This window comes from Kryptolebias marmoratus, linkage group LG20, assembly GCF_001649575.2.
Source record: "Kryptolebias marmoratus isolate JLee-2015 linkage group LG20, ASM164957v2, whole genome shotgun sequence".
Classification (NCBI taxonomy): Eukaryota; Metazoa; Chordata; class Actinopteri; order Cyprinodontiformes; family Rivulidae; genus Kryptolebias; species Kryptolebias marmoratus.
Window position 1 is genome coordinate 15,555,872 of NC_051449.1, and position 21,605 is coordinate 15,577,476.

At 40.5% G+C, this 21,605-nt stretch overlaps 1 protein-coding gene across 6 annotated transcripts in view; it reads right to left on the bottom strand.

The window, feature by feature from the left end:
- Window positions 1-21,605, bottom strand: part of map4l (microtubule associated protein 4 like) — an 87,904-nt gene that overhangs the window by 27,842 nt on the left and 38,457 nt on the right. Inside the window, exon 1 of one of the 6 annotated variants that reach the window (XM_017420829.3) lies at window positions 6,296-8,327. The exons of the other annotated variants lie outside the window; for them this stretch is intronic. Within the exon in view, the coding sequence (XP_017276318.1) occupies window positions 6,296-7,898 (1,603 nt within the window). The 5' untranslated portion in view covers window positions 7,899-8,327. Of the gene's footprint in view, window positions 1-6,295; window positions 8,328-21,605 lie in introns of those variants that run through there. 6 annotated transcript variants of the gene reach the window in all.

Consider the following 21,605-nt stretch of genomic DNA (forward strand, 5'->3'; position numbering starts at 1 on the left):
TCTTTATTTTCCATATTTGGGCATACACACATATATATGCCCAAATATGGAAGCAGTGCCTGGAAAAATACCCATCCCCCATTATTTACAAGCTTGTAGAAGCACATTCAGCAGCAATTGCTTGAAATAATCATCAGTCTTTATTTTGTTTTAGAAGCATTTTGACCCACTCTTTGTTTTAGAACAGTTTGATTGTAACTTGTGGACATTTGCTTTTGCACAGATATCTTAAAATCCCACCATGACATTTCATTTAGATTGAGTTTTAGATGTTTTTTTTTTAAATAGTGCTTTCATTTAGTACCTTTTTATAAAATTAAAGTTTGGTTTTACATTCGTAAAACCAAAACTACTTGTACAGGACTTTGACAAACACTTGTTATATAAACAAAATTGACAGACTTCATTCAGATCTGGACTTTGAAGGTGCCGCCCTGGTCCAGGCAGTCGTTCCTTTGTGAGCTGTTCTGTTGTAGAGTTCCTGCTGCGTTTGGGTTCGTCCACCTGTTGCTCCACCCAACTTGGACCAAGTTTGAGCTGCAGGACGGACGGACTCACATCTGACTCCAGAACACTTTGGTGTCCAAAGGAGTTGATGGAAAAACCAATTACGAACCCAACACCACCGTGCGTGATGTCAAAGTTAATTTGAGACGTTTTTGCTGAGAAGCTGTCAGTTTTATTCTCCTATAATGAACATTAATATGTAACGTACTAACTCAGCTCCAATATGTGTCTAAAATGGAGCTCTTGTTTTGTTTTTTCCCCAAACCTTTTGAAGTATTTTCTGACTGCAGGTGGTGAACTTGCTGGGGAAGACAAGAAACTGTCTGGAAGGCTCTCCACTGGTGAAAGGTTTATCAGGAAAAGCATAAATGATCATATTAAAATATTTTATCCCAAACTGGAATAGCCTGATAATCTTTCCCAGATTTATGGAAGACAATAGTTGCTTTTCTGAGCTCACTAATGGTGTTTTATTTTTTAAACTTCCACTTTTATAGAGAATCAAACATACTGATATTTATCATCTGTATTTGTGTTTTTGTCCATCTGGGGTTCTAGTCACCAACCTTTAAGATCTGATTAATTATTTTTCATTATTACTCACTGATGTGTAAAACCTCAGAACTGAAAAAAGTGTAAAACCTTTTACCATGACCTTTTATAAGTATACCTGCTGTAAGCACCAGTCAGAGTTGAGCCCATTGAAGAGTAAAATATGACCACAAGGACCAGGATTGGCCCTTTGACCGAGTCAGTCTGTCAAGTCATCAAACAAACACAAAACAACTTGAAAGAAATGACTGAAAACCAGGATTTGGTTTAAAAATCTTAAGAAAAGTTGAGGCTGGTTCTATTCTGGCTTTTTATAACATAGAGTGTGTGTACCTTTGACTAAAATAGGTCTAAACTTTTCTTTGCCAGGACAGTAAAACAAAACTACTGTGTTGTATGTTTCAAAAATGAAAAAGTTGCATTTTTATGAACCAAAACTAAATCTACTCTCAAGTGTTAAGTGTTAAGCTTACAAGCTTACAAATTAGATTTCAACCATGCGTGCTAACTACGGTACAAGCTTCTCACCATCGGGAAAAGAAAAGACCAATTGAACACCTTTACAAAGACATCAGTCTAAAAGCATGAAGCAAAATGTTTGCTACATGTTGCCACACAAGCAAAACAAAGCCAGCCTTTTGTTGTGAACAAATATCTTTGTAGATGATGAGACGTTATATATGATAGTTACAGGTGGCCCTTCAATTCTTTCAAATTAAAGGCCCTTTGGAAATAAAATGTTAAACCTCTGGTTTAGATGCATATATTAATTCAAAGTGGACAAGTCTGTGTGTCTTCTATTTTAGCTGATTCAACAATATGAAGAGGTTGTATTAATTTGGAGAGAGACTCTCAGAAATTGAATAGTTCTGGTTATTATAGTTCTTTGAACCCAGTTGTTCCTTATTGTTCTTAACAGAGTAGAAAGTACTTTAGTTTGTGCCAGCTTTAATGACTACTCAAAGTAATTTAAAATCAAGATAAAGAGTTGGCTTAAGTGTTCTTTTAAAACGTCTTCTTTTGACCTGCAGTGAAACTGCTTATATTTCATGTCATGAAATGCTTCTCCTACCTATAAGCACGAGATCACATTTGTTTTCCCACTCTTAACATGCTTCATATTATTTTACTACAATCACATTAAGCAAAGAGAGCTCATATATTTCTATACACTGAGACAATAGCCACATGAAACATAAAAAAACATACGTGTTGCGCTAAAAATTGTATGTATCGTTTAAGAAAATGCTGTTTGAATAATTTCAAGATGCAGTATGCACAACAAAAATAGGAACACTTGAACAGTCGGGGCTTTATTATTACACACTTCAATTAAGAAACGGGTGATTTTATTGCTCGTGAAGAAGTTGTTTGTGGCCCCGGATCGCTGCACCCGTTAACATCGGCACAATGACTCATCCAACCTGAAACCGCAGGCTGAGAACCACCTAATCCCTCTACAACACACAACCGCTGGCAACACACGGCGTGTGACTGCGTCTTTGTGACAGGGAGAAAAACCAAGCTCATCTCCAATTAACTCAGAATACGGCTAACAGACAGAGACATGGAGAGCCCTTCTGTCTGCCACTGGCACGTAGATCGACCACTTTGGCGAGAAACATGAGCTGTATTAGTCTTCTTATCGGTTATTATGCTTCAAGTTTTCCATTCACGATGTTCTACATGCAACAGATAGGCATAAGGAGGCAGACTGCATCATTTCTGCGGTATCCACATTAAACAGTACATGCATAAATAAGCAACTTGTGCAATCAGTCTCAGTCTCAATGTAGAAAAAACAGCCTTTTTGGTTGTGGCTACTTTTCCGCTAAAATTCAACAAAACAGGAGAGCTTTTTCATGAACAACCCACTATTTGTGAATGCTCGCCGAATACAGTCAAGTAAGTAATTGCAGCATTTCTGACAGCGGCTCAGTTTGAAATATGAAAGAGAGAAACAACATCTCCAGGGTGTTTAGCAAGCTAACTCTCATTATTGTGCCATTATGTTGCGCAGAAAACTACTTGTATTGTGCAACATAAAATTCAATCAAAGTTGTAAGCACACGGGATGAACATTATTCCAAACCAAAATCCTGTTTGGCTGCTCTGTAAACTGAGACAATTATAGTTATTTTTCCCCCCTCCGTATGTGACAAAACATAGAATTTGATTTAGTTGTAAATCATCTTGCAGTTACGACCAGTAAAATCAGTTCCAACAAAACCCACTAGAATTCAAATAATGCCATTATTATTATTATAAAGTCCGCTGTAAAATACCCGTGTTCTGTTTTTGTGTACTATGACGTGTATTAATGTGACCCAAACAAGCAGACAAAACAATCTAATTTTGTAGATTTAGTTCTGGTCAAAAGAGAGTCGGAACATTTTCCAGTCTGTCCTGAAACCAACGGTCTTCAGCAGAGATTAAACCAAGAAAACATCTTCCCTTTATGCTTCTGTCAAACGAAGTAAAGCACATTTTGTCTTCTTCCTCGTCTTGTAACAAATGACTGCATAAAACTGACTTTGGAACACTGTGAGCCCCTCCCACACCTGTTGACCTCCTTTTTGCTCCGATGCTACACCTGAAGCTGCTCATCCTCCTCCAGTCGAACAGCTCTCAAGCTGCCGGCCGGCCGGCCTCAGAGCCACAAGTTGAACTCCCTGTCATCAGTTTATAGGTTATGTTTGACAATTCAGCCTGTTTTATTGGCAGGTTAGGGCAGAACATTGCCCTTTACGCAAAATTAGATGCACACTGTAATGATCACACACAAAAAACCCATTGCTAATAATGGTACAAAGAGGAAGCTGAGTAATCAGATGTTTCTATGTGATCACTATCTGAGGATCCTGTTTACAGCTGTGTACTTCTTTGTGTGTCTATCCTGCTTGTGTGTAATGTTTCGTTGTCACTTGTGGTGCAGGAAGACTGCACATCTTAAAATGCAGACATGCTGTCTGCTGTGAGACTGCCTCCGTGGGTGTTTGCCTTTAGAATCTGTACGATTCACGTCAGTGGAAGTTCTTCACCTACACACACACACACACACACACATATACATACGCACGCACAAAATGCTCGAAATAGCTGCTCTATATTTGAATGAGTACAGTCAGAGTCAATGTCTAATCAATGCCCCGGCTTTCCTGTCGACTGCAGGCTGAAGAGCAGAACACAGCGCTCGATGGCCTGTTAACACGGTTAGAGATAAATATAAAAAGGAAGGGACGCTTCATAATAACAGGAGACAAAAATGACTGCGTTTATGCTGACCTCTTTTTTATAAAAAGTCAGCAATTCGGACTTTTATTCCATTGTGAATATAACAGTAATTTAAAAGCTTGTTTAGTATCTTAAATGTTTCAAAAGCAAACTTTCGAAATCTTCCTCCAATATGTCCAATTCTAATCTGTATTTATCCAAATAATCTATGATTTTTGTTACAACTAAAAACTTACAGGTTGCCTAAAAAAGGCCACTTGCAACAATCTACGATTTATGGCCACCTAAGGCTTCTCCAAGACACCCCACTCCCACTGATTAAATCCAAACTTTTGATCTAAATACTAAAACTAAACGCTGGCATCTCATCACCTCACAGCCTACACTCCAGTTTGAAACCCAGCTGTGCAGGCCTTCAAGTTTCAAGTTAGTAAGGGTTTCTAAATGAGCCTCAGGAGAGTGTAATAACATGGTTTCACTCGGTGTCGGCCCTGTGATGGACTTGGTGTACCTCCCATTTCGCCTAACGACACCCTGGAAAAGCTCCAGTCTGAATGTCTCCAAACTGAGATCATTCAAAGGGCTATCCACAACCATAAAGATAATATTTGTTGACAAAACCCTGGCTCAAATGATCTGAACTATTATTTTAAAGGTACACTACAGATAAACTTCATGTGCAGTCACTACTTAAACCGGTACTGCTCATATAGACATGCTGCACAGCTGCACAGCCCACCTACTGCTACATGCACATTGGAGATAAAACTGGCTTCTATAAAAACTGGAAGTAATTATCAGAAATACACGTCTTTCCAGTCTTAGCTGATGCTGGAAAAGAAGGCACAGCCGCCCTATATTTAGCCAGATGCACCTGACCTGTAATGACGTGCTCAGGTAGCGTGCAACAGCAGGAAGGAGACAAACAGAAATGGTGGCACTCACATGCTGAGCTGTGTAATAATAACATCTATATGTCAAAATAACTTCAGAGGGCAAGAAATAGCCCTCGCGTCGCTGTACACACATTGCATTTTTTTGCTTTGTTAGGTTGTTAGCAAGCAACTGGCATTTAATCCCTGATTATGTATTAAGATAAACAGCATCAGGGTTGGGCTTATTCCTGTTTAAAATGCACATAATGTTCATAAGCGGGGATTATGCTCGAGTCAGTCATGATTGCTCGAGTGATCACTGCCCTTTCAACGAGCATTTTGACATGAACCAAAGTAACACATAAGCTTTATCCTCAACACAGCTACAGAGAAAGTGACGCTGTCGCAAAAAAGGGACAGCACAGGAAGGAATGCAGCTTTCCATATGCAATGTTTGACTTTTAAGCTGTATTTGAAGTGTTTGCAAGGTTTAAAATAACTACTTTACTGTGCATTGATGTCACCTAAAAATGCCTGTAGAGATAAAACCTGCTTGCACATTGTTCCTTTTAATTCTTCCAGTTTGGTTTTAAATAACGTATATGTCGAGTGTGCTTCAAGTTTAAAAAAAAAGTGATGCCAAAACAGCCAAAATGACACTTATGATTAGCAAAGACAAACCAAAACATTGATAACTTATATTATGTAGGCAGCCCATATAAATCTATTCATTCTCATACAGTAAAATGACCAAGGAATTTGGTAGGTAGAGATATTGTGGTGTTTTAAACAAATTTAAAGACAAATACGTCAATTTCAATGTTTTATGGACACCTTAGAAGTGTAAAGGCATTTGTAATAGTTTAATAAATGTAGTGTAAAAGCAAGCTAGCTATATAGTGAGTGACATAACCAATTTGAATCCTGTTTCAACTTTGGCCTGATTGGTCGATGACCAGCAAGAGCAGCAATTAAATGTTTTATCGTCTGACGCTAAAGAAAAACAAGAAAAACAGCAGATCAGAGGTTTGGGACCAAGCCTTTTGGGTTGTATATGACACTGTCTGACACGTGGTTGTGTATATTTGTTTGTCCTCGCAACGTGGCACACAAGAGGAAAGTCTTACCTGTTGTGTTTTGTGTACAGTCTTGGTTGTTGTTAGCTGGCATTCCTACAGGAGGAACAGGAAGTAAAAAATTGGTCTCGCAGCTCCCTTGATGCCTCTTTGGGGGAGGAGACGACGGCAGAATAGGTGACGTCATTAACGGGGATGAAATCATCGTTGCCATTGTAGCAGCGGCTTCTGTGCCGTCCGTGACCGTGAGTGAGCGACGGACAGCAACATGTGGGTAAGGCGCCCTGGGTGGGCAGGGTGACCCCATCAGGGCAAAATCTGGCACCTTTGGTGCCGCCACTTGTGAGATACCCATACTGGTGGGGTACACTCCGGCCATTACCATGGGAACAGACAGATGTGAACAGTCAGACATTGCACGTCTCACTGCAGCCCGATAAGGCGGTTCATTACTACTGGCTGTTTTTGTTTCTCTGTTTGGTGTAGCACATGATCCTGTTCTCCCATCTTCGATACGATTCAAATCCTGTGACAGGCTAGAACTTGTAACCCTGCTCTCTGCTACATTGCTGCTTGGTACGACGCGTGTGCCTCCTTTCGCCTTTTCAGTATGGCTCAAGTTTTCTCCCTCTAACCCGTTCCCTCGTGCACCACCCACCACGGCACCAGTGGCAGCTCTGTTGGCTGGAGATGCAGGTGTAGCTGCTGTAGGCCCTGCAGTAGTACCCGCTCCGTTCCCCGTTACGTCACAAGCTGCAGGATCAGATACATCAACACCTTGCTTTCCTAAGTATGGCTTGAACATTTGGTTTTCAGATTCTCTGGCAACAGTATCTTTTTTCCGATTTTCGAGCAGTTTCCCAGATGTTATCTTCTCATCCTCCACCTTACCTAAACTTGAAGCTGTACTTGCAGTGAAGCAGGGGTTTGGTGTGGTCCTTTCCTGAGGTCTTAAGGCCTCATTAGGAGCAGGAAGTAAGCTGTGTCCTTGGGCAGCCACTTGAGGACCCTGATTGAAAAATCCATCGTTGCTGCCTGCATTTTTTCGTTCCAAATTACTCTGTCCAACATTAGGACTTGCTGTAGGTTTAAGGTCTGAGTTTGTAAACAGTCTTCCAGGTGAGAGAGAAGGGGAGGGTGACGACGAGGATGGGGAGGAGTGGGTTGACAAGGGGCTGCTGGGGCTCTGTCCTGCACTCCCTAATGAAACCCCTGCCCCCCCCACTTTTTGTCCATCCACCTTTGGCCTCTCCCCTTTGGACCAATCATCTTCTATCTGCAGCACTGGCATACTGAAGCTCTGGGTTTCTGGCGCCGCCATGCCAGACGATGTCCCCTCAGTGGTACGTCGTCCTAATTTCCCCTCATCTTCCATCAAAATGATTCTGGATCCTGCCTGGGTTGCAGACGCAGCCTCCCCTGGTGCCATCTGGCCTTGGCAATGCCGATCACTGTGCTGAGCAGCGGCTGGACTGGGGGGTGGCAGTGGCGAGGAGGCCAGAACCACAGGAATGTTGGCGCTGGAGAGAGTACTGGGAGGTTTGTGTTGCTGTTGTTGATGCTGCTGCTGATGTCCACTGGAAGGTTGTCCGTACCCGCTGTTTCCACTAATGATGCCAGGCTGCTGCCAGGGTGAGCCAGAAAGGAAAGACATTCTCCTGCACTGTCCTCAGTCCTCCTAAATGATAGTTGTTGTTGTTGTTGTTTTTTTTAAAAGCTTGACGTCTTGTGCTGTTATTTCCTGCTTCCTCTTTCTCTGTCCTCAGCTCTTTTCCTTCTGTCTCTGGCTCTTTTCTGTCTCCAGCAAGTGTCCGTTTACTCTTGTCCAGGAGGCAGATAAGTCCACAGTAACCAAACTGTTGTGAGCTCGAGAAGTAGACAAAAGCAGTGATCCTTTCCTTTTCTTAGAGTGTTGCCTTGCAGTTGTCAGTGTGTGTGTATCTGCATTGAAGTGAGGCGCATGTGTCTGTGTAAAGTGCATGTGTGCTTATGGGCAAAAAGAACGAAGCGCATGGGAGTGAAAGAGCAAGAGTCTGCGAGTGTGTGTTTGCGTCTGGTCGCCTCAGCCTCTCTCTGAGCGCTGCGCGGATCAGCTGTGGGGCTAAATTGCACCTTACTCTCTCCTTCTCTCTCTCTCTGACATCAGAAAGTCACATGACAGCCCGGAATATTCCCTCATTCGCTGGAGCAGAATTTCAGCATCCAGCCCTTGGTGACAAACGTGCACGGGCACACACACACATGAAGAGAAAAGCTTGCATGCACACACATCAACAGTGGCGAACGCGCACGCACGCACACAGCCAGGCTAGCAGATCAGTGGTTGTCACAGTCGCTCAGCTGCTATGTGACAGCCACTGTTCACATGTTGATACATAGTGAGAGACACGAGGAGAGATTAGCAAGACGTGACTGAAGACTGTAATCATCTTGACTCTGATTGCACTTGTCTCCATCTTACACAACCCCTGAAAAGATATAAACTCAGCACACAGTAAAGAAAGAGAAATGACATAAAACTTTTTTTTCTTTTATTAGAAGCTGAACCTTCTGCCACTGAATTATTTTTAACACAAAAAAAACAAACTAAAATTGCTGTTTATGAAGGCTATTTTTCAAGATCAGGTAAAGGAAGAAAATATGGGACCATTTCATTTTGATTTCTAACATAAAATATTTTCAGTAGTCTAAATAAGTGAGTCAACAGTAAAAAAGTCAAAGTTTGCAAACTTTGCCAAGCAATTGCGGTGATTTTGGACTGAACCAATAAGAGAGGTGTCAGCTGAAACAGTAGAAAGGATTTTAAAATTCCTTCAGAGAGCACTGGAACCAAACTGATGTGCTTTTGATCCATTTTGATGGCGAACGCTCGATTTTTATGCACATTACATTAAGCAGCTAGAGACTGAGCTTGGTACCATCTCATCAGAATTACGTTTAAATATATTGCAAGATGATGCCAAAGTGTGTAATTTTACTTTAAATTTAAAAAAAAGAGTTAGGAAAAGCTTAAATAAAGTAAGAGGAGAAAAAATTATTTTGCCAAAATTACTAAACATCACTTCAGTTGTATTAAAAACTAAAAAAAACTTGATAACTCTACTGAGGGACTCAATGAAACGAAAAGACCAAGGAAGAATAAATATGGTGCTTATTTTTACTTTCTGGAGAAGGTTTAAAGGAAGAAAAAAGAGCCACAAAATGAATGGTTTGATGACTTGTTGCTATTAGACTGGTACTACTAGATGATCTGTGTTGCATTTGCTTTCGTAGAATAAAGAAGCACCCCTTTATCGTGACCTCTGACCTACTCCCGTCTTTCAGTAACTGGTCTTTTGGGACATGTGTACACACTTGTGGACATCTAATTAGTTATTCACAGATTGTTGACATGCATTCCTAAGGCCTGTGAAGAAAAACATGATTTATTACGTTTATTACGTTTATTTGATTATGAATCCTGTTCAAATCTGAGAAATGATTATTGATCATTACTTGCAAATATTCAATATATAGATTATTATCTGTTTTAGCAAACATTATTTATTTTGTCTCATAGGAGAACTGTCCTTAGCTGTGGGTGAAAGGATCTCTGGACAGAGTGAGATAACCCCTTTCTGCTGAACCCCAAGGTCTGAATGGCCCAGTTTGTTATCAAACAAAGTCTGATGAACTGAAGAGAAAGCCTTGGCGGGTGACTGCAATTCAGTTTGTTCTAGTTCGTTTTTGTGTTCGCCGTGTGAAGACCTTTCTTCCCCTCATTTTGTCGAAAAAAACCTTTTTGCTCAGTGTTTCAAGTCCAGCAGACAAAAGATACAGAAAGAAGAAACCATGATGAGAAACTTAAGTTAAGAAATAACTTTTCAAACTGTTAAGAAAGAATCGCTCAGGTTTGTGTGTCGCCTGTCGTCCAACTCCTGCTGCATCACCTGCCTCCTGACCGACCCTCTGCAAGCATCACCACAACATAAGGTGGCCTTGGACCTCTGACCTTCAAACGGCTCTGGGCCTTAACCTGCCTCCATGTCGTGGTCCTGTTGAAGCCTGAGCAGCCTCCAAGTTCCTCAAAAACGAAGTGACGACTGACCGGTGAAGCACCTATAACTGAATGATGAGAGAAGTATAAAAGAAGCCACTTTGGGTCTGGCTATTTCATTTTAACTGATGCAAAATGAAAAATAACATCTATTTCCAATCTGATGTTTCATCAAAACTAACCTGACAACCTGTCAAAATTAATAAAATCTTCTGATCAAATTCCAAAGTGAACTATTTACCAAAATAAATATTTAAAGTATTCCAAATTCTTGCACAGATATGAAACTGGAAACATTATTCCTAAAATCAAAATATTCATTCAAAGAATTATTTGGGGTTTAGATAACCTAATAATCACTGTTTTGTCTTAGACTACTAAAGTATTACTTGATGCTGTGTTTTATGATGATAAATATTCATTTAAAGTAATTACTTTATAGTCATTCCACACAAAATATTCCCTAAACTCTTTGTGTCTGTCTTATTTTTGTTAAATGTTTATTGTTGATTCTATATTCTTGATTTAGTTTTATTTTTGTAATAAAACCTTAAAGGCAAAATTCAGTTTCCTCCTTATTTGGTGTAAATATTATGGTAAAGAGTTCCCTGTGTCTTGTGAATTCAGCTTCAGCTGTGGAGATCTGATAATAATAAGGGTGAATAGATGAAATAATTTAATGATTGAGTTCCTATAAGGTAAAATTAATCTGTTTAGTCAGTCTGAACCGGTGCCCCTGCTTTAACGAGAGCTTAATATGTAAGAAGTTGAAGAAAGGTTATCAACTTTCTTTGTCCTCATCTATCTGCTACACTTTATTTAACTCGATCAATACAGTTGTAACACCTGTGTTAATTACCATAAAGAGATCATTTAATCATTTTGACAGCATTTTAGAAGGTGTTCACAAATATAGAGATTAAGTTTAAAACCTGACACCTTCTCTGCAGTAAGCTGTGAACCGGAGGAGGCTGAATACAACCACCGAAAGAAATAATACAGAAGTTTAAGTAGGATTTTCTTTGCAAATTACGTTGTTTTTATGCAGACAGCAAGATGATTCAGACATTTAATTTTAGCACTATTGCTAAGGGAAATAAACAACATTAGAACAGCAGTATGTTCATCCCTGAGGTGATAATAATCAGAGATTGAAACGTAAATTATAAGCTCATTGGTGTCTCGCCTGCCTCAAAGTTAAACTACCTCAAACGTGTCGTAGAGCAGCGAGCAAAGAAGTTCTTCTCATGTCAACAAGTCCGACATTTTCCTTCTGATTCTTTGCATCAAGCATCACTACTGAACAGTGGTACTTCTAACCTCAAAGAACTGGGGATGTTTTTTTTTTTTTTTAAAGAATAGTGCAATAATCCCCAACACTCTGCTTGGGATTTAAACTCCAACTCTTCACAACGGATTAACGCTCTATTCGACAGCAAACTGTCTCCTTTCTCTACCCGGTATATCCTATCTCCATGTTTTTGCAAACCGCAGACTTTCGGGTCTTATCACAATTACTGTAAGCATATGCGTGTGTGTCTGAGAGGGGCTACAGAAGGTAATGGATTTACCAATATTTGTACACTCAGGAAATACAAACTGAAAAAAAAAAAAGATCCAGCTACTTTACAGGGATTTTACTGATGTTTCCAACCAAAACATTCTGTGCAGCACTTGCACCAGACACTCTGCAGAGACCATAAATTGGCTTCAAGGCGTGCAACCATGTGGAATTTTATATTTTTTCTTTAAAGACTACACTGCAGATTCTTCTTGTTGCTTAAGGCAGGAGGCAACCTTCCGGAAGGACCACAGCGGTGTTTAAAAGGGGGATTTTTTTGCTCCTACAAAACGAACCACGAAATTCATTGAATGAAGTGACCAACAATGTGTGTGTGTGAAGTTCTAAGCCACATTAAACGGCAGATGAACAGTCAGTTCTCCTAGCCGTCACACAAACAGGAGACATGTACAGCTGACCTGACTGATCTGGATTTTTAACAAACTGTTATGTTCAGACCACTTGGTTGGAGCATTTCTACGAAGGCAACGCTCGCGGGAGCTTCAGGTCAGCTCAGACTGAATTCCAACAATGATCTGAGGAAGGATTAACCCTAAATAGGAAACAAGTACTGGAACAAGTTTGACATCCAGCACAATTTCACCTTTTTAAAGAATCTGCGACTGAATTCTCACCTTCGGAGGTCTTTTTGTTTCAGGACTGTTTTGACCCTTAACATTTCAGGCCATTGTAGGGCTAATCTTTTACTCAGCTTCATATGACTTGTACTGTAGTCAGCATAAAGGTTTCAGTGTAAGGAGACAGAGCTACAGGCAGAGAGGGCCAGTGAATATGTAGACAGTTGTTAATATGTCTTCAGTAACTTGAGACCTGCTGGGAATCAGCTGTCAGAAAGCAGGCTTTGGATGTCAAAAGCCCCTGAGAAACAAAATAACAATAAAAAAGTGCCCCACAGAAACTACTGACATGTCTCTCACGTATCTTGCACTGACCCCACTTCACCTCCCAACACATCCAGGCCTGTTCAGAGAATAACAAGGGCAGCAGTGCGTCAAGCCCGACTAAGAATGAATGAATATTATTGCATAATCCTCTCTAAACAATTTGTCTACTGTAATCACAGAGGGACAGGGAGCCACGGGCAGGAAGAGGAAGGCATTAGGCCGTTACTTAGTTTCAAAGGACAGGATGGATATTATGCAAGAAATCCAGGCAGCGCTTCTGGGAAAGCGTTGGATCAGGCTCGGGCGAGGGGGGGGGCGAACATTAAAAAGGGTTCAAGGGTCAGAGAAGAAAAAGTCCTAAGTTTGATATCTGGTGTTGCATTGAGAGCAGAAGCTGGAATGACATTAAAGGATGGTAAACATCTTATTGGATGGATGAAACTGAGAACTCACGTCTGAAAGTTTGTGGCAGCGTCCTTCAGCTAATCGTCCTGTTGATCTAAAGTCTTTTTATATGTAATGATGTTTGCCTCATCAGTCTGGAAAAACAACTTCAATTGCTTCTTTTACTTTATTTAGACACGGGTGAGACGAAGGCAGCTGAAAAGTTCAACAATGACGTTCATTGAACAAACAAACGCTTTTCAGATCAAATGTATATTTTATCATAGTTTCTGTTTTCTGTTGTTTCCGTGGCTCAGAAGTTGTAAAAATTTAATGTACTGTAGGCATTGGAGCAAATTTATTTTATATAAAACCAAAAAGATGAAAAGTTTAAAGAAATAATTTTATAATGCAATCTGTCGGCTGATTAAATGTCAAATGAACCAATCACGCTCATGAGTGGTTGCCTATAGCGGTTAGGACTCCTGCCGAGCTGAAAAGTGTCGTGTAAATATATTACCACATCTGACCCCGTCTAAGATAGAAAAGCAGCACGGTGTAATTTAGAATAAATCAGTATGTTTGGTTACAATCAGACTAATAGAAATCAGTGCACGTCTGAAAGGAGACCAAGTTTTATTGTAGCCCTATAAATAGATTTCATTTTGCTCTTTTGAAAAATAAAAATGGTATATTTGTTAAATTTGCTCGATATGAATTCTCAGTATTATGAAGTTTTAGATATCCATCCATTATCTGCCGCTTGTTCCAGAGTCGGGTCACGGGGGCAGCAGCTTTAGTACCAGGGAGGCCCAGACATCTCTCCCCACAGCCACCTCCTCCAGTTCTTCCAGGAGGATTCCAAGGTGTTTCCAGGCCAGCTGAGAGACATAGTCTCTCCAGCGGTCCTGGGTCTTCCCTGGGGTCTCCTCCTAGTTGGACATGCTCGGAACATCTTCCTAAGGAGGCGTCCAGGGGACATCATTATCAGATGCCTGAACCACCTCAACTGGCTCCTCTCAGTATGGAGGAGCAGCAGCTTTACTCCGAGTCCTTCACAGATAACCAAACTTCTCACCCCATCCCTAAAGGAGAGCCCAGCTGTCCTCGCTCATGAACAAAACCCTGAGATACTTAAACTCCTCCACTTGAGGCAGCACCTCCTTCACAACCCAGAGAGAGCAGTCCACCCTTTTCTGACTGAAGACCATGGCCTCAGATTTGGAGCTGCTGATCCTCATCCCAGCTGCTTCACACTCGGCTGCTCCAATGAGAGCTGGAGATCGATGACACCAGCAGGACCACATCATCCTGCAAATAGCAGAGATGGATTCCTGAGGACACCAAACCGGAGCCCCCCTAGAAGTTTTAAATACTTGTGAATTTTCTTCTTTTTGGATTAATATACATAATTCCAGCTACCATTATGATCAAACACTCTCTAGGTATTGTTCCTTTCCTTCCTGATTAAGGCTTTAAAATACAAATGGTGTGGCTTAGATCAGTGATTCCCCTAGTTGGGTTGTAAAAAAACAGGTGGGAGTCAAGAGAAGATCTACAAAAATCAAATTATCTTTAAGAAAGATTGCTTCTTGTATGTTTATCCTTAACTGTTACAAAAGGATGGAAAACTGTAGTTATACATGGATAAAAATATTCCAATCACTGATGAGGCTCTTTGTTAATTGGCAGTATTTTTTTACTTTAACCAGCAATGGTTGAGCTCACAAGTCTCTGCAACTTTTATTCAGTGGGTCAAAAGATGGAAAAGTTGGAAATCAAAGATTCAGCGTATCTAAACCCATAACATAATGGCAAAAAAAGATTTCAGGAGAAGGTCAGAACCGCTAGATTCAACCCTGTGCTGTTCTGATAAAAACTCCTGACATATGCATGAAAACTCTTTAAACTGCATGAAGATTATGAACAAAATAAAAGATAAAATTCGCCCATTTTCTGTTTTTATTTATTTATTTATTTTAGTGTAGTAAATGTCAACATGTCAAAAGAAGTTCAGTAATGTCAGCTTGGTTCAGACCGGGATATCTCAAAGACATCTGGACGTGGTCAAAGGGCAGAAGAAGTTGACTTTGATGCTGCTGTGACTTTGCTTCAAAACAGAAGCACGGGAGTGACATTTAAAATTTTTCTAAAGCGCATCTTCTGCCTTATCAAGTAACTCTCATATGAGTCCAAACAGCTTGTTTTCCCAGAAAATCTCTTAAGAGTAACCAGATCAACAAGCTAAATTAAACTTAGACTGTATTCTCAACCCAATAATGAGTGAAAAACAGTACGACAAATGCTCACATGCTTTTATTTGTTCTGTATAGATTCTGTATTTGGATGTTAGGGTTGTGACTGCGTTAGCGTGTTGATGTGCTGTAGCTCAAAGCATCACTCCACCCACATTAAGTAGATCACCACAGAGCTCAGAGCATGGCTCAGGGATGAGATTAACGCACACGTAGCCGCTCTGCAGAACTCTGGCTGTCATGGATTTCTGCCATTCATTTTTTACAGCTTACTTTAAACAGAACCTGCTTTTGCACCAATACATTTACACATACCTTTGACATCTCTTAAGTCTCTGGATATATTTGATTTTCCTATACACAACGATCCTTTCCAATCTTCTGTTTCATTTTTGTGCTAATGAGGCAAGTTTCACTTTGCTTATGGAAGCACTGCTGACTCTATCAAACAGAATGAAGAGAAGCGTCTGACAGGCTGAGTGATGTGAAGTCAGAAACTGCAACAACAACAACAAAATGCTCTCAACTAACACTTTGGCAACAAATTAAAAGCCAGAGACACACAGAGAAAGCACATAAAAGAGCACAGGAACAACAAGAAGGAAAAAAAATAATAGAGTCACATCGCTAAAAACAGCACCAAACCAAAATGCTGCTGTTTTAATGCAGCTAAAATACCAGACGTCCTCCTTTTGAAGGTCACGGATTGTACAACATCAGCTGGAGCAAACAGGAAGACACTACAGCTGGTTGCCCATGGTGCTGGGCAGAGAGGAGTAGTGAGCGAGGGGTGGTGGTGGTGGTGATGGGGGGGAGGGGGGGATCTTGTCAGAGCGTTTCTATTTTTAGCCTCCGAGCTCACTGCCTGTCACACCCAGTCCACCCCTTCTCCATCCCTCCAACCCTCACTCGCGATGTCTTGGTGTTTCCACGGCAACCGCCTCCCACGTCTCCCTGACAACGCCCTCCTACTCCACAGACACCCCACCACCACCAGCAGCAGCAGCACCCCCCATATAGACCCAAAGCGTCGATGCAGTGATTATTACAGCGCTACAGCGACACGGGGAGTCTGGATAACAGAAGGGGAGATGTGACGTAGGCGGAGGAGACATGAAGGGCAAAAAGATGGAGGTGAGTGGGGGTAGGTGGGGGGGGGGAGAGAAAAGAAAGAAGGCTGGAAAGGACAAAGAGAGGGACGGTCCACCGAGGGAATGAGGAAAGCAGGAGGAGGGAGGCAGGAATCCCGGAATAGACTCCGACTGCAGATGCTTAATGTTTCGAAGCAACAGATGAAGGTGAAACTAAATTAGAAACGGAGGGAGGGGGAGCAGAGAGAGAAGGCAGGAAACTGAGGTGGAAAAAGGGAGGGCAACAATATGCTGGAGAGAAAAGGAGGACTAGGAGCAAAAATACCCCCCCCCCCAGAAAAACAAACAAACAAGCAAAACTCCCTCTAACCCAGTTCCTGCTGCAGAGACAGAAACGTGTCGTCTCAGTTTGGTCTAGAAGTGCCGCACGCAGCTTTTATTTCAAGGGATCAGAACCGATATAAGATGACAATTTTACTGTGTATTTAAAGCATTTAAAACCAAAAGTCCGTACTTTGTGAAATCCATGTCGACACTTCAAGCAAAAACATCACTGTTCTGAGCAGTGAATCGGGTTCGAAAGAAAATCTGGATAAATGAAGAACTTTCAGAAACTCCAGTGGCAGCAAATGGTCGCCTCAGCATCAAGTCCTTCAATAAAGACAATTTATCCTCTCAAAATGTCTCCAAATAAATCAGCTTTGATGTTGATACATTCCTAATTTACAAAGAGCATGTTTTATATCACGAGTCAACTGTACTAGACCTACACAGTAGTGCTAAACACCAACCATAAATGGATAACAAATAAGAATATGTGCAGGGATAAAAATACAGCATTATAGAGGTAAAATGGGTAACCTCAATTAACTTGATCAGGAGACAAATGATGTAAACTGAGCAGCTGAAAGAGAGTAAAACTATACTGAACCAGTTTCTATAAAGGCAAAAAAATAAAGATATACAGATGAAATATATTTAATGAGGAATAATCTGAAATGAACTCTTAAGATTGTCAGGCTCAGATGATGATCAGTCCTTTCCACCGTATATGACTTTTAATTATTTTTAGTGATTACTGTTTAGTTTTTTCCCCCCACTGGCATCTGTTGTACAATAAGTTGGCGGTAATGACGTTCGTCGACCGCCACAGTGCTTTTTATTTCAGCAAAACACCTGCCTGAAAAACTCTGATCTGCTCCTGTGTTTGTTTTCGCTACTGCTGCATTTTTATACGAAAAAAAAATGAAATACGACAAAGTGGAAACTACAAACAAACACTTTCCCCAACATAACACGTACCCATTTCTTCACACCAACCCACTGGACCGGTGAAAAATAAAGAAATAAACATGAAATATACGTATTTTAGCACTTTATGTCCATCTAGTAGAATTAGACAAACCTGCGTTTTCTGTTCCATCACAGGGTTTTCAGCCACAGTTGCGTTAACAGACCATAATCTCTGCGTGTTTTCTTCTTCTCCTTATGAACATGTCAGTATAAAAAAATAAAAACTCTGCTAACATTAGCCCTCATTAGGATGAACGTGATGGTGTCCACAGCAGCGCTGCTCTCTCTTAGATGTTAAGGGTTGTATTATAATCGCTTTATCATGCCGTGAGATCAATGCATATTTGTCAGAGACCTTGGAACCAGTTTGCTGACGTATATTGGGCTACATTAATGATCACAGTATGAGCAAAAGGTAACAAAATAATCAGATTTTTTGAAGCTCTGTCAGGTTAGCATAATACTGCACGATAACCTGCAACCAAATTCTATTTCACTGACTGATGGCAACTTTGACTTTTCTCCAGACAATCCATACAAGTCTACTGAGGAAAATAACATGGAAGTACATAATTCAGTCTAAATCAGCCGCTCATTTTCTAATGAAGTGTTTTGATGGAACAAAGTCAAACGCAACATGTACCTCTGTGCCAGAGCATGAAAATATTATACAGCTTGTGTCAGATCTGAGAACATTAACGTCAAGAAACCACACTATCGAATGAGCCGCGGTTATTTTTCTTTGTCCCCAGCAGCCCTTTGCAGCCGCAGCTGCAGTAACCCCGTCATACACCCGGTGGAGCCAACGAGCGGTGGCTGGGACTCAACAACGACCTCCCTTCTGGGGTGCGCCGCAGACCCACACTGCATCGCAATCATCCGTCTGCAACCTGCAGCCAATCACAGCACACATGGGTCCCCCGCGGTGTTTTAATTAACTCAGATTTAATGTGGCTGGCTCACCCGCGAGGACGAAACCGAGTTTGTTGCATCTTGGAAAAAACAAAGCTGAAACTTCCTGTAGACACACACACACACACACACAGATGTTGTGTGGCTGAAAAAAAGAGAACGAAGCAAAGAGGACAGCACTTTGTTCGTCATCTCGCTGGAAAATAAAAGCAGTGTTTACTTTACGTAAGGGTTAAACGCACTCTCATCAATAGTGGATGTGAGACAAAAAGGTCTCCATGTTGGTTTATAAATAGACAGAAAAGACAACAAGAAACTAATGGAGAAGCACATTTCACTGATTCCCAGGCTGCCTGGTCAAACAAAAACACCAGCGTTACACTTCTTCTTCGCATAGGGCAGGAAAAACGTGCGAGTCGAGTAAAAATTAAACCATATCTTCCTTCATGAGACAGCACAGAGTTTTATGCTGAAAAAAAAAAAAAAACCTCTAACATTTTCTTATTTATCAGTAAAGTGACGCCCTCGGACCAACCACAGAGGAACATATTCACTGTGGGACAAATGGAGTGGAGGAGCGTCTCCTGAGGAAGATCCAACCATTCAACAAATCCCACAACAGGAAGCTAAACGTAACACATTTACCAAAAGCAACAGTTCATGGCAATAAAAGCTTATTTTTGCAGCTGTAAAAGCATTTAAACTGCATAATTCTCACATTCAACATGAAGCAATCCATGTGTTCTAAATAACACTGAATTCGGAGGTTTAAAATAATTTAATAAAAGATCTTCTGGTAGACAATATAGAACAAAGCATGCTGAACACAGTGAAGTACCATGATGGGGTGGAAACTCTCAATTTATTTACATTTTTTTTTAAGTGATGTGAGAAAAAACAGCAAAGCCTTATTGGTAAAACTGACCCACATTGTGCACAAAAGAAGCAATTGTATTGAACTAAAATAGAATTTGGTGGTATATTGTCTTTAAATAGATAGTGTGTGGTTGAAATGGAGCTTGATAATACTTTGTAGCAGAAGAAACATGTTGCTGATAGAAATCCAGATTATACCGATGCATGCTGATTACTGATTAAATTAAGATAAAAGAATGATCTTACCTGTTGATGGGTGGAGGTTCCATTGTTGGTCGAAACACATAAAAGGGAAAAAGAAACAACAAAAACACATTTAGTCGCTTCAAACTTAACTGACTTAAACATTCAGACATCGACTTTGACATTAAATCAGTGTTAGGACTTCTACCACAGCAGATAAACCAAGTAAAGAGTTGTTTTATTACTTTAATTACAGTTAGAGTTTCCAGAAGTTAAAGATCTATCACCAATCAGAGGTTTTGAGTGTTGTTAAGGCAATAGGTCATAAAGATGCATGTCAGAGGTAAACACTCATTTATTGAAGCAGAAAGAGTGGTTAGGACACAGAATGACAATGGAAAGTAAATTTCATTCAGAAGGCTATTGTCTGTAGCTACAGAGGATTAAAGGCTTAAACTGTAACATTACATAAAAAGCAATAAGATTTTTCTCTTGGTTTTCTGAGCGTTACACCGCAGGTTACCAGGTGGCTGCTGAAATCGTTTTTAGGCTCAGCTTTTCAGAATGGTGCTAACAAGCTGAGAAATGATAAATAAACCTTGATACCGGAATGTGTTTTATCATAAATCCTGATAAAATGAGATCCGAGCAAGAATCAAAAGAAGTTCTTCAAAATGTGTGTGTTTTTAGATACCTCAACAGTTAGTCTTGGAAATCAAATAATAATATAATAATAAAATAAATGTAATTTGCTTTAACAGATTTCTACTGTGTGTTCAGCCCCAGGGTCTGGCCTTCATTCACAGAAGAGTTTTGCTCACTTTTAACTTGAAATACTTCGCTTGTTTTGAGCCGACCTAAATATGGGAATACACACAGGAGGCCGACCTCCGGCAGATACTCCGTGTGTCTCGTGACAAACACTGTGAGGACCGCTGGCAGAGACACAGTGAGCGTCTGAAAGCTGGAGACGATATAAACGGGTGAACGTTCCCCTCTGACTTTACTTTAAAAACAGAAAGACTAATAATTCACATAAAAGCTGTATTGTTTGGACACAACGTTCAAGAAGAGTGAGCGTTGTTGATTTAGAATACTGATGTAAAATACATTTTTAAATATTTTAAATACTGAAATATATATATAACCTGCATAAGAAAATTAGCTAATTGAAAGTTTTGCATTACCAGCCTACACTATGAGGAAAAAAAACAGCTTTAGACACATTTTTACTTTACTTTTACAGGACATCTTTAACCTCTTTACCACTACGCCTATTTGCCTTTGCACAGTAGATAAACACGTAGAGGTTTGAAAAGCTCAAAAGGCAACAGGAAACTGGCTTTGCCATGCAAGAACCTTGAATATGTGGATGTTTTTTATAGACAAAAAGGAGATAGTGAGAGGTCAAACAGGCAGCTGATATTTAGATGAAACAGCGGAGCAAGCAGGAGAGCTATTTAGAGCAGCAGGCCATATGAAACAGCTGTTATGATCATGGTTACTGATAACACAGAGGCAAGCAGAAAAAAATCAAATAATACAACTTAAGAGTTCACTCCTGTGGGTTTGGTTAGAGAGGGCCCGACCAGCACAGTACATTTGTGTCCCATACTCATCAGGTCAGATGATAAACTAGGACTCAAATGTTTTTTCCTGGTAAATGTCTTTTAGTGTCCGTGTTTTAAAATGTTAGCAAAGCGTTTTGGATAACTTTTCATAAATATCCACCAAACTGATTTACCCAAATTCAATTCGTCGGGCCCTAAATATCACACTTTCACAGAGAAAAGGATCAAACACCAAACAGGGCTTGGTGCTCCATCCCCAGGCTGAGCCATGCATACATACAAACAAACAAACAG